We start from the raw sequence: 16891 nt of genomic DNA, 5'->3' as shown, positions 1-16891 counted from the left end.
GTGTCTTCTGTACTTGAATATGCACTGGCTGTTTTGAAAATCATGCCTCACAGGACGAACTACATTTAGTGCCACTTTGTACATCGTTGTTCAACTTTGAGTATAATTTAAGGTTGTGACTGAGGTACAAGTGCTAGTATTCTCAGACTTAATCTGTTTTCGAGTAACTTCCTCCTCATTAAATTGAGCTGACATCTGACATAAGAGGTTTTCCCCATTAGATGTATCATATTACCAAGTCTTGAAGTGGTGCTCACAGCCTGGCTGGAGCAAAGCTTTGAGAATGTCTTAGTGGATTTCAGGGAGTGGTAATATCGTGTGTATTATTAAAGCTAAGGAAAAGTAAAAAATATTATAATGAAAGCTACAAAGATAAAGCAAATATAAAATGAAATACTGTATCTGTTCCTATGTAATAGATGAGGATTTCTGAGGGATTTTTAATTTTTAACTGAAACACTTTCCTTCTCACAAAGTGAAGCTTTGGAGATAGAACCTTTTGATTGTGCTTCAGTGACTGCTATTGTGGAGTAAACTAGAACACTGGAATATTTCCAGTCTTAATTGTTGGACACAAAGTTTCAGTGTCTCTCTTGAAATGCCCTTATTGGTTAAGAAACCTCTCTGAGTGTAGTGACCTTTCCTCTGTCTGTTTAGAGATAGTGGTAGTCTCACTTTTAGAATTTATATAAGATGGTAAAGAGCTCTGTGATCATCTACCACTACTGCTTCCTCTAATAAAAATAATTGCTTGGAGCATTTGATTCTAACAACATTTTATATGAAAAAAGGTAACGCTTTAAGACATGTAATGTTCTGTCAACCTACTGTCTTGAGTTGTGTTTTAGAGAGTTGCACAAAATCCAATGCAGTATGTAGTCATAGACTGTGATCGGTGTAGTACCTTATGTGCCTTAGTTTCTTGCTTGGGCTTTATGATTTGGGTCCACATAGGTGATGTGGAGTTGCATATCTAAGTTCAGTATAATGTTAATAATCAGATTACAATATAGATGCTTTTCAAAGGCTATGTTTATATCCATGACCTGACTACAAAGCAATAACTGTAACAAACTTTTAAAAATGTTTTAAATAAATTATTTTGTTTGCCTTTTGTTCACCAGGCCACTTAGTTTAGAACTGTGTATTTTTTAAAAAGAATATTCCGTTTTGTCTCACATTATGAAGTTGGCAAACTGAAGCTTTGAGGGATCGCAAAAGGAGTAATTTCTTTTTATAGTCACAGTGTTATTTCTGTTCTCTCTGTTTCTCCCTTATTAAAATATATTTACATATTCCTTCCATCTCCTAGTTAGAACCTGGCTCACTTGATGAAACCCAGATTGCTACAATATTGAGGGAGATCCTCAAAGGACTTGATTACTTACATTCAGAAAAGAAAATCCACAGAGATATTAAAGGTAAATTGTTTTTTTAACTGTATTGAAAGAATATTAGAACAGCTCATGCAATGTAAAGGAACACCCTTACAGTGTCAAATGGCGTCAAATGTCTTCATATCTGCTATTTCGTCTTCTTTATTCCAGCTGCTAATGTATTGCTGTCTGAACAAGGAGAAGTAAAACTAGCAGATTTTGGAGTAGCAGGACAACTAACGGACACACAGATAAAGAGGAACACCTTTGTGGGAACACCATTTTGGATGGCACCTGAAGTAATAAAACAATCGGCGTACGATTCAAAGGTAAGGTGTTTCAAGGCATTAGCCGAAGTCCTGTCCTTTTCTAACTTGAATTACATAGGTTGGTCTTCAGAATGGAGCTAATCACTTTGGCTGTGTCTAGGTGAGTGTGTATTTAGATGATACCTAGCACCTAAAAGCTGTTGTTGAGGAAAGAATTCCTAATTTGTATCCAAACTTTAAGTTTCCTACTTTATTAAGCCAATCCAGGTGGCAAGAAATAATATGGTATTGATGAGTACATCCCATCACCTTTTATCCCACCCTATTGATGAGTATTTTTGGCTGTTTAAAGGTAAAAAACAGCAAGTATGTAAAAAATTGTAGTATTCTTTTACTTGTTTTTAGAAAAAAATAGTCAGCAACACGGTTGAAGAATATGGATTTGGTGGGTGTGAAAGTGTTGTTTAAAAGTGCTGTTATTCATCTGTGGAAGGATGTGCTGCATAGGTCTATGCCACCCTGACCATGATCTTTTAGACATGCCGTACAGGGAGGGTTTAATGTTTAGTATCCAGTTGATCTATACACAGGATTTTGATTCAGCAGAGTGGTTATCAGCATACTGAAACCACAACACAAGCACAATATATCAACTGAAGTATGTAGTTGGATCACAATAGAAATGCAATTCCTATTACTATTCTCCATATTGTCACCAGTATGGGACTGCGTGTCCCTAGTTGCCAGGAAGGAATATGTGCATTAAAGCCAGCTCAAGCCTGTTCCTTTTTTTAAAAGTTTGTTGTGTAGGTTACTTGTTTTTTATACTTCTGTTAGGCTGAACTACATACACAGCTCTTTGCTGCCCTTCACTTCTCCCTCCCCCACACTGGTCTGTCTAGCTCAGCAAGACACCGACAGTGTCAGGGAAGTCTCTTTGCCCAACCCCATGACCCACTGGTGCAGCTCTGTATCTGGAACACAGGTCACCCTCAAGTCCCACTTGTGTTAAGATCAGCCTTCTTTAGCAGTCATTCCATATGTTCTTCCCTGAGCTCATCATGCAACAAGACAGGTTGGCGTGTTTCTTTCCACCCTTGTGCACATGGGGAACTCCCAAGACTGACTCTGGCCTAGGCTGTAGTATTGCTTATATCCCTAATTTGGTATCTTTCTGTAGAGAGGCTATTTAAAAATTCCAAGCAAAGCTCTGTAGAGCCTGTAGAAGTTCAAGGAACCCTGAATTCCCAACTTAAAGGTTGAGTAAACTTCATTTTTGGATAGTGGAGGCTTTTTTTGGTGTTTGTTTGTTTGTTTTTTTTTTCTTGAGGAGAAACCAATGATTTCGTGAGGAGAAATCATTCCTCCTGGGAATGATCATCAGTTGCACAAAGAATGATTCAGTCCTCACGTTTTGCATTCTGTTTGTTTTGGTCTGCAGTGCCACAGGGACATAAAAAGGTCTTGGATACTTGATGAGTTTTCTAGAAAACCACAGCTCACATTTTGAATGAACTAGAGATACTTATATGCATCTGTGCATGTTCTGGCACTTAGAGAACAGACTAAATTGCATATACAATAGTTTGCTGTGCTATAAAAACTTGAGAAGGCCTGTTTGTTTTAGGAGAGCCTTATGCATCTGTGAGAACACTGACATCCGAAGCTAATCTCATTCTCCCTCCATAAGCTGGCCATTCTTGTGTTAAGCAGGACCATCCTCTTCATATCATCACCTCAGAGAGGTACAAGCAAGTTCAGTTACGTAGCTGCTGTGTTTCCATTTTGTTCTTGGCCCTGTTGAATCCTCCTATTTCCCAAGTGTACGAGGTTCCCAATAAAACCTTGGCAGTGCTCTGGTTTTTGGCAGTAGTTCTTCCTGTTTTGATTCCTTTCTTCACCTGAAAGCAGGTTTTCTTAGCTGCTTCAGTTTTCCCATATCTAGTTCTCTGTCCTTTCTACTATGTAACTTGTAATAGAAAAATAGATACTTAATTTTAAGATGGTTTTCTCTTGTGCATAGCCTGTTTTCTTTGACTTACGAGAGCTTCAAAGTCAGACTGAATTTTAGTCATTAGAAGAGGAGAGGCTCATAGCAGTACTGCAATACACAGTAGTTACCAGTGACTTGCTGACTGTTATTTGAACTTGCAGAAGTGTTTTTATTCAAGACTTGAAACTGTAAAAATGGTAACATGTGGTAAAACTTAGTGCCAATATAGTGTCATCACTTCTGAAGGTCATGCTTATCCTTCTCCATTTGGAGGACTGATTTGTACTTGTTCTGGAATTCCATTGTCACAGCCAAGAGCATCCTAGAAATGCCTTATTGGAGACACCTGTGGTTGCTACTTACTGTTTTGTGATTGCTACTTAGTGTTTTGAGATCCTTTTTTATCTGTGAAAGGAGAGGATATGGTTCCAGAGGAATCTGGAGGAGTTAAAACCCATCTTGGACTTCAAAGAATTCAGTGTGCAGCCATAGTTGGTGAACTTTTTCATTCCTCTTTGTGGAGGAAGGTCACTGGCAATAGAGAGTTATAAGAAGGAAAAAAGGAAGTATTTATATACATATGTGTATGTGTGAGTGGATATCTATGCACTCATACATGTGTAAATTTGATATACACATGCTTCACCTGTGACTTAAAGTCTGGCAGAAGAAAATTTATCCATTTATCTGGCTTTCACACTTTCCTCTTAGGAAACTGAAATTCTGAATAAGTTGGAAATAATAATGCTCAGTAGTTAACATTTAAGACTCATCTTCCCAGGTGACATTTTTCTTTCATAACCAAGGAAAGCTTTCCTGCTAGAGGGAAGTTACTGGCAATTAGACTTGAGGGGAACTTAGCTGACAATGCGCTTATTAAGATAAATGTAACTCAGGGCTCATATGCTTATGTAATCCTTTGTGCTCAGTAACTGTTCTGTAACATGTGCTAACAAAATGTCACTTCATAAATTCATTGGTATGCTAATTGAGTCTAATTTTTTTTTTTTCATACTTACTTGCAAAATCAAGTAACTAAGCTCTTAACAGGAGAATACTGTCTGAACAAGGAAGGAGGAGATTGTTTTGAGTCAGGCCTTGTGTCTGTGATGGTGGAATGGATGTGTACATTGCAGCTATCAGCTGGTGGTCCTGTATGAGTTAGTCAAAGATAACCATGCATATCAACAGGGCAGACACAGGTGGATTTTGGGGATACTTAGTAAGGACAGCAGTGTTAAATGAAATCTCTACTGTTTACAATGTAGCAAAGTTCCAAATGGTCTGTTTGGGAGTAAAACAGACAGTTCACATCAGATCTTTCCTGTTTTCCTGAGAATAAGTCTTTTCTCTGCTTTCACTTAAAGAGAAACAGAGAAAAAGAAAAACATAAAAATTTTTAATTGTTATTCTTTCACCTTTTTGATGGGTTTATTCATCCATTCTCTTGACTTTCGGGGGTGTGATTTCAGCTGAACGTAGAGAATTACAATGAATTACTTCACATTGCTTCAGGCAGATTTGCAATAGGGTTTGTATTGAGGGAGACAGCATTCACTAATGTATGAAATTTCTGATGGTTATGCTAGCTAATGCATGTTAAGGAAAAATCTTGTGCATGCTATAATGTTTTCCTGTATGTAAATGTTTGAGACTTGCCCCATACTTACATAGTGTGCTTGACTATGATAGATAAAATGCCAGTTTTTAAAAACTCTACCATTACTTCTTGAAAATATCTGTGTTTCAAGATCAGTTACAACTGCTGGTGCAATAGTACTGATTTCAAAAAGTTTTAAAACTCTACTTATTAGAACTGTTTTATGCTGTAGAGTGAACACAACTGAGAAACTGTTTATTTTATATGGTTAGCGACATAGACCATGGTAACAAAACCAATTTACATATGAAATTATTTACAGTAAAGCTTAAAAATCTACCTTTACAAATATGTTGGTTTTGACTGGGGTAGAATTAATTTTCTTCACAGTGGCTGGTATGGGACTGTGTTTTGCATTTGTGCTAGAAACAGTATTGGTAACACAGGGATGTTTTAGCTGTTGCTGAGCAGTGCTTGCACAGAGTCAAGGCCTCTTCTGCTTTTCACCCCACCAGTGAGCAGGCTGGTGGTGCACAAAGAGTTGGGAGGGAACATAATAGCTGGGACAGCTGGTGGCAGCTGACCAAAGGGATAGCCCCTGGCATATGGCATTGTGATGAGTAATAAAAAGTGAGGTGGGATCTACTGCTCAGGGACTGGTTGAGCATCTGTCACTTGGTGGTGAGCGCTTGTTTCCGTTTACTTCACTTGCCTTTCTTGGGTTTTATTTATCTCTATTTTCTTTTTCATTACCGTTTATAATTATTGTCCTTTTATTTCAGTTATTAAGCTGTTCATAAGTATTCACAAGTATTCTCACCTTCACCCTTCAAGTTCTCTTCCTCCTTTGCCACCGTCCAGCTGAGGGACAGTGTGAGCAAGCAGTTGTGTGATGCTGGGTTAAACTACGATAGCAAACCAACTTCTCTTTCTCCAACCTAATCTTAAAAGCATTATTTCTTACAGGCAGATATCTGGTCATTAGGCATAACAGCCATAGAACTTGCAAAAGGAGAACCACCTCATTCAGAATTACATCCAATGAAGGTTTTATTCCTCATTCCTAAGAACAATCCACCAACGCTGGAAGGAAACTTCAGTAAATCCCTCAAAGAATTTGTTGAGGCCTGCTTAAACAAGGACCCAAGCTTTGTGAGTTTCATCTATTTGTCAGTGTATAGTAGAGAACTTGACTGGTTTACGTGAATTACGTGAGTAATTCATGTAATGTCAACTTTTCTAATATGGTGTGACATATCTGACATGTATTTTTTTAGATACTATATGTATTTAAAATCTTTTTTTATCAAGACTGAAGTCTGGATTTCTTTGCATTTTTATAGTGGGTCACTTAATACTCTCAAATGCATTAAAAAAACCCCTCTCTTCCTTTTTTTTTAAAGAGACCTACTGCAAAAGAGCTCTTAAAACACAAATTCATTTTACGAAACTCAAAGAAAACTTCTTATCTGACTGACCTCATTGATAGGCACAAGAGATGGAAGTCTGAACAAAGTCACGATGACTCCAGTTCTGATGACTCAGATACGTAAGTTTGATGAGTCTGTAGAATATCCTTTGTAAATACAGGAGCCAAGTAGTTACTTTTAGCACATACATTCCTGTGTTCTGCTATTTTTAGCTTTTCAGCTTAGCAGCCCTGGTAAACTAACAAAATCTTAATTTCAGTATTGCAAGGGATTTCGTGCAAGTAACAGTCACTGAGAACAATTCTTCTGGCCCATATTCTGTACTACCTTCTGTTTTCTGTGGGGTCTAGGGCCCTTCCTAGACATAAGGTCAGCAGTTGTGCAAGCAGAAGGTCTCATACTTCAAAGCCAAATAACGTTGTATGAATGAAAATCTAGTGAAGAGGCTGCTACAGTTTATTCACAAATGCATTAAATTCCTCATAATAAAGAAAAAGTGACTATTCTCTGAAATTCCAGGACACATGCTAATGGCAAACATCAGGCTGTTCTTTTCTTGGGTGACATTACAGCTTTATATTTGTTTACATTATTAGTGACTTCATGACTTCCAGTGACCACAGTTTGAGCCCCAAACCAAGGCTAATGTGGAAGGTTAGTTACTAGTCCTAAAACTGTTCTCAGATCAGTTATTAACAGAACTTTGAGATTACAGTTCATGGTTCCTGTGGAGTATCAGACCAATTTTGATAGCCTGGTATAGGAGAGTAGTAGAATAGAGTTGTTGTTGAGGGCTTATGAGATAATTTATCATTCTGTCTAAGCCTGGATTCCCCTCCTCTGCTTTCACAGCAGTCCTTGCATTAGGTGTGATTAAAGGGTGAGTTGATTTGGCGTGCTGGAATACTAATTTTTCAAATCAATAAATATTTCTTCTGTTGGATCAAGTTGCTAGAGCTAATGTATATAAGGAGGGTAGACCCACTTCTTTCAGTGACAGAGAGACGTTCCATATGACTTCAAGCAGAAATCTTGGAGAATTTTCTTACACTGGTCACATGGTTTTTGACTTGGTAGGCTGCATTAAATACTTTTTATACAGTGGCTACTAGGTGCTGTTTCTGTTGGTGATTTTCTTGAAAATCATGCCTAATTCACAGATCAGAAAGAAATGAATGTAGGAATGATATTTATAGTAGTGAGAGGAGAAATGTGTTGCAGTGATTGATTAGTGTTAGCATAAATATTTTTGTTCTTTTAACTTAGCAGGAGTTATAGAAAAAATTCCTGTGCCATGCACAAACAGTGAGGCAAAAGATTGATTGATGGTAAAGTAGTTTATTAAAATCACTCTGTATCTGTATTTTTAAGCCAATTTTTTTTAAATGGAAAATTTACCTTGATAACTGGCTAGTGGTGAATGGTCTTCCACAAAGGTATTCCAAGCTAGTGTCTTAGCTATTTTTTCTAAGCAAAAAAGTGAATTAATTTTCTATTCTAATTCCTACACTCCTCTCCCCCCCTTTCCCTAATGATTTGAGGTACTCTGCTAAAGCCAGTTTTCAGATAACGATAAAACACTTTATGTTATTTTTTAATGGAACTTGGAAAATTGACAGCCTCACTTCCTTACATTTAATGAAGAATCTTTGTTTACTTTTTTTTTTTATTTACCCAGACGATAAACTACATTACTTTTCATGCTTGTCTTTATACTTAGTGGCCTGCCCAATAGAATCTGATCTTGGCCTTGACTGCAGTTTTTATGTTTAGCATGTATATTGAATGAGCGTCAACAGTAAGGTGTAGGTAATAAAATCTATGTATTTCTTTTTTCCTTCCCTTGAAGTGAAGCAGATGGTCAGGCTTCAGGTGGGAGTGATTCAGAAGAGTGGATCTTTACAATAAGAGAAAAAGACCCCAAGAATCTAGAGAATGGGGCAGCCCAGCCTTTGGAGTTGCAAAGAAACAAGGTGCTCAAAGTATTGACTTTATAAAACCAGGAGATTGGTGGTGGGGTGATTTTTATTTTGTGCCTTTAAAAGCATTTAAATTGCAAAACTTTCAAAACTTTTGCTAAAAATGTAAGGGCTACACTTGCCTTTCACAAAATGTTTTGAGTAAGTCTTGAAGTTTGGGTATTCTGTAAACGTGCCCTCTTTCTGTAGTTGACAAAATACATACCTTAATATTTCTCTAGTTTGTGTAATATTACCACTGGAGGAAGAAAAGGCAATGTTGTATTTTTAAAATCTTCCTTCTGTATGGTAAACTAAAACCAGTTTTGGGGAGGACATTTTGGTGTTTTAGGGAAAAAGACTACAATACAGCAGAGAATAGAATGTGCCTGTGTCTGGACAAATATAAGAAAAGTATTGTATCATATGGGAGGAACCTAGTAAATATTAGCATGTCTGTGAGTTAGTACGTGCTAAGTAGGATTGTGGGTTTTCTTCCCCTTCTGATTTTGAGTTTGCATGTCTTTGGTGTGGTGCAGCCTCAAATTTTAATTCAGCCTTTTATATACATGTATATGGAAAAAGATTTTTCATAAAGGGTAGCATGCTGGAACTATATTTTGTCTTTAATTGGAATATGATAAGGATGCCTTTTTCCGGAAAAATAAGTTGATCAGAATTTTGTTTTCTTTAAAGGAAAAGGATATCCCAAAGAGGCCCCTGTCCCAATGTCTGTCTACAGTTATATCCCCTTTATTTGCAGAGGTAAGTTATTGCTTTAAAACTTAACAATTGCAAGATTTATGTCTCTGAAAAAAATGAAAAATATAATGAATGACACCTAAGGTTGCTGCAACCCATTTTCAACTTGATGTGTTAAGTTTTAGCTCAGTCCTTTGCCTTCACGTGTGTCTGCTTTTGAGATCTGTGTTTTACTTCTAACAATACTTCCTATGGATGGTGGTAACATCAACCATGCTAGCCTAAAGCAGTGAACATGAAAAAGCTGTGTGAGTGTTTGGATTACAGCATTTTATTTTTAACACTGCTTTATATAGTCATCTATTACAAATTTTAAGTTCCAAGATATGGCTGTGGACCAGACCAGCAAGAACTTCTTTTGAATTTCAGTGTTGAAAACTGTATTTTGTTTCCTTACTTAAAGTTATATTTTATATTTTTTCTCAAATGCTTAAAAATAAATCTAAAAAAGAATATATGAAGGGAAAGACAAATGTAGGAAGATTTGATTATGTTAAAAAGTTGATAAAACTTCTGCAGTGTATGTATAAGCTATAGGTGTGAAAGTATGTATAATTAAGTTTAAGAAGCACATCTTGAAGCCAAACAGCTACAGGTAAATATCTTAGGATACTTTCTCATAATTTTTGGCCGTGAGCATGCTGAAAAGGATGTGTGAAGATTGAAGACTTGTGAAGATGAATGACCTCCTGATAAGTACTACAAAGACTAACTTCGAGATGAAAAAGCGTCTTCAGTATGTGAGGATGTATGATGAAAGTCAAATCCTGACATTGTGAACCCTGATGGTTGCTTCCAAACAAGCTTCTGCATTGTATTGTAAATAGGAATATTTATGAATATCTTATTAATATATTTCTTCCTGGTTTTCTTCCAGTTGAAAGAGAAGAGTGAAGTGTGTGGTGGTAACACAGATTCCATAGAAGAACTGAGAAAGGCTATTTATTTAGCTGAAGAGGCTTGTCCAGGCATTGCAGATAACATGGTGTCACACCTCGTGCAGAGGCTTCAGAGGTAATGAAACTACTTCATTATGGGTTTGATTCCACAAATATTTGACTTGTGTGAGGCTGGAAGAATTAATTCTATTTCTAATAGAGAAGAAAACCACTTGTGCTTGCAGTTTATGCAAGAAGTATCAGTACTTCTAATTTCTAGCTTCGGGTGATAGCACATATGTACATTCATCCTGTTGGTAGGCATATTGTGTGTCAAATGAGACTGGACAGCCTTTTCCCTTTGCAGTTTACATAAGGGACACACAGGCTTTCTTAGTGTTTGGGTGTATGTTGCAGAGAGTGCTCTGTGTCACTTCTAGTTCCTTTTACCCACTTGAATAAATTGACTGTCCAGTTGGTCTCTGTTTCTTTCAGTCACAGAGTCAGTGGTTCCTTGTTCATTCATTAAAGGCAGTATGTGTGGCCTTCTGGTGGCATCTCCAAAACCAACATTTTGTCTTATTTCAAAAGGCCAAATTTCATATGAGATTTTCTAATTGCCTCAGTTAGGAATATATTCTTACCAAACACTCAATTTTCTGTTCTTTTAAATACAACACAAGAAAATATGACAGGTATAAATTTCAGATTACTCCCTGAAGAGGCTTTAAATGCAACCTTGAATCCAGGAGCCCATAACTTTGTGAATCTTACACCATCCAGGTTGGATTGCTTGGTACTTGAAAAAACTCATGGCAATGGTTAATCATGGACTACTACGTTGAAAAAGATCATCCTGAGCAGGTGTCTCTTTTACACTATCTGTAACTACACCTTGATACCACCTCTGAAGTTAAAGCAGAGGGTTGCCAGGCTGACATTTTCTCATTCAGTAAAAACAATGCCAAGAAATCTGCAAAGCAATCGTGTTTGTTGCTTGAAGCCCAGTCAGCATTCTCTAGTGCTGAAAAGTTACTCCTAATGGCAGATGTCCTGTCCTGTCTCAGTTGATCCTGGCAGACTTAAAAGAGTTGAGCTTCTATCTCAGTTTGTTTCCATTAGGGGTTCCAAAATGGAATTCAGTCTTTCATCAGCTCAATATTTCAGTATCATATTTCTATCAATCTGGTACAGGACATTCCTGGAAGGGAGAACAACTCAAAGAGTTGATGCTGCAATTGAAGCTGAAAATCACCATGTGGAGACAGTGCCCAGACATGGGCACTTTTGGGGATGCTGGGGGTGATCTTACTTGTTCCTGTCCTGACAGCAACAGTCATCATTTTTGTCCTAAGAGAAAGATGTCAGAACCCTTTATATACCTATTTAGAATTTTGTTTTCCTTCTCTTCTGCTTCCTTGGACTGTTACTGCTTTTCTTGGTTGTAATGTCTGAGAACAGTGGAGGCAGACATTTTGTTCTTTTTGAAGGAGATAAAGAATTAATCACAGAGATTATTTGTTGATGAGTCACATCTGGGTGAACTGTCTCTTCAGGGAGGATAGTCAGCTCGTATTGGGATCATGGCTAGCACTCCTTCCAGCAAGGCAGTGAAAGAAATGAGTGGCGTGATACCTGACTAAAAGTGAGTTTGAACCATTCCATAGCTTAGTAGGTTTCCCTTGTGGATAAAGCTATTTTTGGAGCTAGTCAAATTCTGAAAAGATAGTTCCTTCTTGTTTCAATGCTACTGGAAATACACTGTGTTACATTATTAAGTCGTTCATTTTCCAATTTATAACAGCCTCTCAATTTGCTGGCTAATTCCTGAAAATAGGTTTTCAACAACATTTCTTAATAACATTTTCATTCCCCTTATGATTGGTTAGAGGTGGATTTTGCAAGTTTGTCTCAGGCTGCCCAGTAACTTGAGTGAATCCAGTTACCTTCTCCCTCCAGTTTTGATCTCGGATGCTTGATGAAGTTTACTGAAAACTTAATGTGATTAAAACGTGTGCTTCTTTCCTTGAATGACTTAAGAATCTGCTCAGATCAAGAAATTCAGGTTTCCTGTCTCAGTAATATTTTGGAAAGATTATGATGTAAACTTGTGTAGTAGGAAAGTTGGAATAACTGAATGTTGCCCCACTGTACAGAGTTCTTACATCGTTATATACTGCTCAGTAATACAAACACAGGTTGCTCCTGTTTGTTAGGAAAGCAGTGATACTCTAACAGGGTGTATTTCACACATTGTTCACCTCTATGGCTCTTTCTTTAAAGTGTGGTAGCAGAGGTGAGTGTCATTGTGCAAGGAAGAAGTTGGAACTTCCGCAGCCTAAAATGGAATAACTTCTCATTGCTGCCTGTTGTAGAATGCCTTTCTGAAAGTCGCAACAGTAACTATTTGTTTTCCTTTTCAGATATTCACTAGCTGGAGGAAGTTCTTCATCCTACTGACATACTGTTCCTGACTTTTCTAAGACAACAGAGATCCCACAGTGTCTGCATTGAAGGCACGCACTCTAATGTTGTTCTGCCTTTCAGTCTCTGGAAAGTCCTTTGGTGGAAGAACATTCCTAAATGTGCAAGAGTGAAAATTAAGTATTTTTGATGGAGGCAGTCTTTTTCAGCTCCTTAAAGCTATAATTTTTTAAAATGATAATGCACATATTCCAGGGAGGTGTCCTTTTGTAAAATCTGAAATGTATATCTAGGTTTGTGATAGAGAAATTGAAGATATTGAGAAACCTCAGGTATCTTGCTTTAAGAATTCCATTGGGAGATGGAGCATGGTTGTTGGAATTGTGTACAGATATGTATATAATGTCTTTTTTAACAGAAAGCCTTTCAATGTGCATAAGGAATCACTGTGTACAAAATGGTAAAGTGCTTTTGTAGATAATGTTAGTGGGGTAAATATTTGACAGGCTATAACTGAGTATTGCCTTGCCTTTATTACATGTAAAGTTTGACTTATGTGATAAGTGAATCTTGGTTTGATTTTTGTATGTGAAGTATTTGCCATTGAAAGAGTTAATCCTGTACTATGGAATCTTCTATTTGTACCTCAGTACAGATATAATTTTATTCTGTTTCTCCAGTATTTCATTCTTTTTATCTATATTCTGAGCTTGGCTTTCTAATAATGGTTGTTTTAAATTTCATACACCTGGCTTCTTGAAGCTTTAAATTTAAATTGTTTTCCTGAAGAATGAGCTCTTTCATATTTTCAGTTTTAAATTGTGCCAATGCAAATTCTGAACCCTATCGATTGTTCAATTTTAGTAGCAGATATTTGTGAAGCTTGTGAAATTCAGATACAATCTTTTTTTCACCTGAACATGTTTGAATGCTCGCACAAATAAATCTTTATTCCCTTCATCTGTTCTGAAATATCTCATTAAGGTGTTGACTCTGAGGCAGTGGCAAGTATTTCTTTATCAGGCCTATTTTTATCGTTAAAATTAATGTTTTGCAGCATAGAAGAAAAATTATCCATAGATGCACTATTCGGTCTCGCTGCCTTGATCTGTGCACCTCTTTACCAAAAGTGACAGATGTTGGACACAAAGGCTGCAAAACTGAGCCCAAGTGCTATGTGCTAGTCCTTGTGCTAGCTTGCTTACCCAGAGAAAAGTTACTTCTTGAAAATTCTGAATTTTGACATTTCCACTGTTCCTGTGAAGGCTTTTAGATAGCTGACATCAGGCTTTATAGATCTTGGAGATAATAATGTTAGTTCATTAGTTACATGCACAGTTGACTTAGGTAGCTGCTATTTTTATTTTTTTTCCCCCCACAGTATTACTCTGAGGTTTACCTTGGTTTGTTTCACCAAGACTATATTCAGGTGCTTCTTATTCCAGTAGCTAAGAGAGCATTTTTGCCTTCTTTTTAATGAAGAAATTGATGATTTTATGCTTTACATGACTGTGAGGACAGTGAGGTAACTTACCTCTTTAATTATTTTTCTCTTTCCTTCCCTTTTTTTTTTTTTTTTGTTAATATAGATAGAAGCTTTGGAGCAGAAAGGATTAACATTTATAAGTATTGGCATATCTATCTGGCTTGATACAAAAAGGCTCAGGTTTGCTAAACATTCTGGAAGCTGGTGAGGTCTCTTTGCAGGAGTTCATATCTCCATGGTAGCCCTTAGTCTATGCATATTAATAGCCTTAATTTATTAATTTAAGAATTTAACAGTTAGAGGACACTGTCTTGTAAACAGAGCTAGGAAGCTCCTGCCCAGGTTGAAGGAAATGGGTGAATGTGTGTTCATCTTGTGACCATGCTCCTAGGCACAGCACGTTTGCCAGCTAATGAGGTAATGGCTTTCCTTTATGACTAAGGGAATTTAAGTAAATTGAACAGTGCATAAATTTGAGCAATGTTTTATAGCTCCTCTTTGATTAATATCTTTAACTGTGTTGTTTTGTGTGCTCTTAAGTGTTAAGGATAGGCTTACCCTTGAGGAAACAAATTTAGCACTACTATTGTGAAATGTGCATCTGAATACGGCACAGTGGGAAATCCACCTGTTGATGTCTAATATTAGAACATTCAGCCCTTCAGTAGATCTGTGTGCTGTCACAGCACATGGAAATCAACAGGTGTGTTTGCACTGGAAATACAAATTGATCAACATAAGCTATTCCCTAGTCATCTGTTACTGTAAGGACTGGAAATTAAATTAAGCAAGCTGACTTGGAGATGGACAGAACTCTAAGACGTAGCAAGGAAGTTAAATTTATGGTTCTGACTTGATTGTTAAGGGTTAAGAATTTCTCAGTCAGCAAATTCTAAGGTGCACTTTTTGAACACTCATTTGAAAAGTTATACATAGATGTTTTGAGTTTCATTTTAGTTGTGTTCTAGGAGTGTATGTTGAGGAAATACTTCTCTGAATAGATGGTGACAGAATTTGCTTGATGAGCTTGATGTTGGAGCTTAAGATGAGTAAGACCTGCAGTGAGGGCAGCTGGCCAAAAGGCTTGGGCATTTAGAAGAAGACAAGACCTCATTTATGGTAGAGATGTGTATTTTTATATGTAATATATAGATTATTTAAATATAGACTATCTTAAACTGAGATTCACTGAAAAAACAAGTGTGCTGTATCTTGAATGTAGAAGTACAATCAATTGCTATTGAAAAGAGTATTGATGCTTTAAAAATCAGGTCTATATTAGTAACAGAAAAGGAGCTTCATTTGAAAGAAGCACCGCCTCAGTTTCTCAGAGAAAAAGAAGTGTATTGATATTTTTGAGAGGTTGTTTCATCCTAAAAACATGTCTGTGTTACGATGTTGCACTGATGATTTTTCTGTGCAGGTAGTATTTCACGCAGTCTTGACTATACTAAAAGACAAGCTATCTCTATTTATGCAAACATTTAAATTAGTAGAACTGCTTATTTGTCAGGGATTTAATGATTAGGCAGTAAATAAACTCACTGTTTAAAAACAATAAAATCAGTTATTTGAACTGAAGGCTTGCTTTTTTTTGTAAGTATCAGATGTTTAATCTATTTTTTTAACTTAATTTTCCTTGCAGTTGCACTTTGTAGTTGATGGCCAGTTTACTGAAGGATGACAGTATGATCACTAGTGCACAGAATGCTTTTGGTGTAAGAATGAAGCGGCTCTTTCTCCAAGTGCCACGGTTCCTCTGCAGCTCCAAACATTCTGTGTGTGCCTGTGTGGCTACAGGCGGCTGAACCAATTATTACGGAGCAGACTAAGTGGGGTGGTTTTGCCCCCGCTGTGCAGAAGGGGCAGGTGGAGGGGAAAGGTAAGGCTGGGGGCATTGGCACTTCACTGCAAAGCAGCTAACACAGTGCGAGTTCACATCCTACTGTAGCCACCATCACCCCTTCTTCTGCCTTTTAATGTGCTTTTAATGTATTTGTGCAATTTCTAATCCAGCTCTCACTACTTTACGTGACGTTACGTATTACTTTTTAAACAATGTGGTACCAGTTTGTAGTAGTTTTACATTAACCTTACTTTTTCTGAGGGCAGAAATGCATTTCCTTCAATGTCACCATCTGAAGATTATCTGGAGTGCTGGTAAGCACAGGTGTAAAGCAAGGATCAGGGCAATCATGAATTGTTTTTGTAAGCTGCTGGGGAGGAGCTTATGGTATTAGCACAAACCTGCTTGTTCTTTTTAACAGTATTTTGCAGACGTGCTAGTAACTGCACTGAGCACATGCCATAGACAAATTGTATTTAGTGGTTTCCTGCCACCACTGAAGCATGATTACAGAGGATAAATAAATTGTATGTCTTGTTTTCTGTAATGCTGCCTGTTTATAGCAGTGTATTTAAATTTTACTTTACACTAACATAATAAACCTCCTTGTAAACTACAAGACCTAGAAATAAAGAAGGAAAAGTTTGATGAAATGTTAACACCTGAGCGGTCAGTAAAATGAGATTCGGGATCCCTTCGAAAGAGGGGATACTCTTGATGTTCTCTGGTGCAGTTATTGCCCTCATATCAGTAATGGTAAGCAGAAAGTCTATAAGTTTGGGTTTTAGCGGTAATCCTCTCAAAATTTGTACCATTTACAGATGGCAACAATTTAAAACCCACTTTGTAGTCCCCATCCTGCCAGCCAA

At 37.1% G+C, this 16891-nt stretch overlaps 1 protein-coding gene across 2 annotated transcripts in view; it reads left to right on the top strand.

Annotated features, from left to right (window-relative positions):
• The window catches only part of STK24 (serine/threonine kinase 24), a 56808-nt gene extending 41056 nt beyond the window's left edge, over nucleotides 1-15752 (top strand). For both annotated transcript variants that reach the window (XM_050332703.1, XM_050332704.1), the window contains exons 4-11: nucleotides 1313-1421; nucleotides 1548-1705; nucleotides 6205-6390; nucleotides 6642-6787; nucleotides 8518-8641; nucleotides 9323-9391; nucleotides 10266-10402; nucleotides 12690-15752. In XM_050332703.1, the coding sequence (XP_050188660.1) occupies nucleotides 1313-1421; nucleotides 1548-1705; nucleotides 6205-6390; nucleotides 6642-6787; nucleotides 8518-8641; nucleotides 9323-9391; nucleotides 10266-10402; nucleotides 12690-12726 (966 nt within the window). In that variant the 3' untranslated portion in view covers nucleotides 12727-15752. The remainder of the gene's footprint in view (nucleotides 1-1312; nucleotides 1422-1547; nucleotides 1706-6204; nucleotides 6391-6641; nucleotides 6788-8517; nucleotides 8642-9322; nucleotides 9392-10265; nucleotides 10403-12689) is intronic.
• The last annotated feature ends 1139 nt before the right edge of the window (nucleotides 15753-16891 follow it).

The sequence above is a fragment of the Myiozetetes cayanensis genome, unplaced genomic scaffold (genome assembly GCF_022539395.1).
Source record: "Myiozetetes cayanensis isolate MyiCay16 unplaced genomic scaffold, myiCay2020 scf5-8, whole genome shotgun sequence".
NCBI lineage: Eukaryota > Metazoa > Chordata > Aves > Passeriformes > Tyrannidae > Myiozetetes > Myiozetetes cayanensis.
Note: the sequence above shows the minus strand (reverse complement) of the source record. Positions and strands in the feature narration are given on the sequence as shown.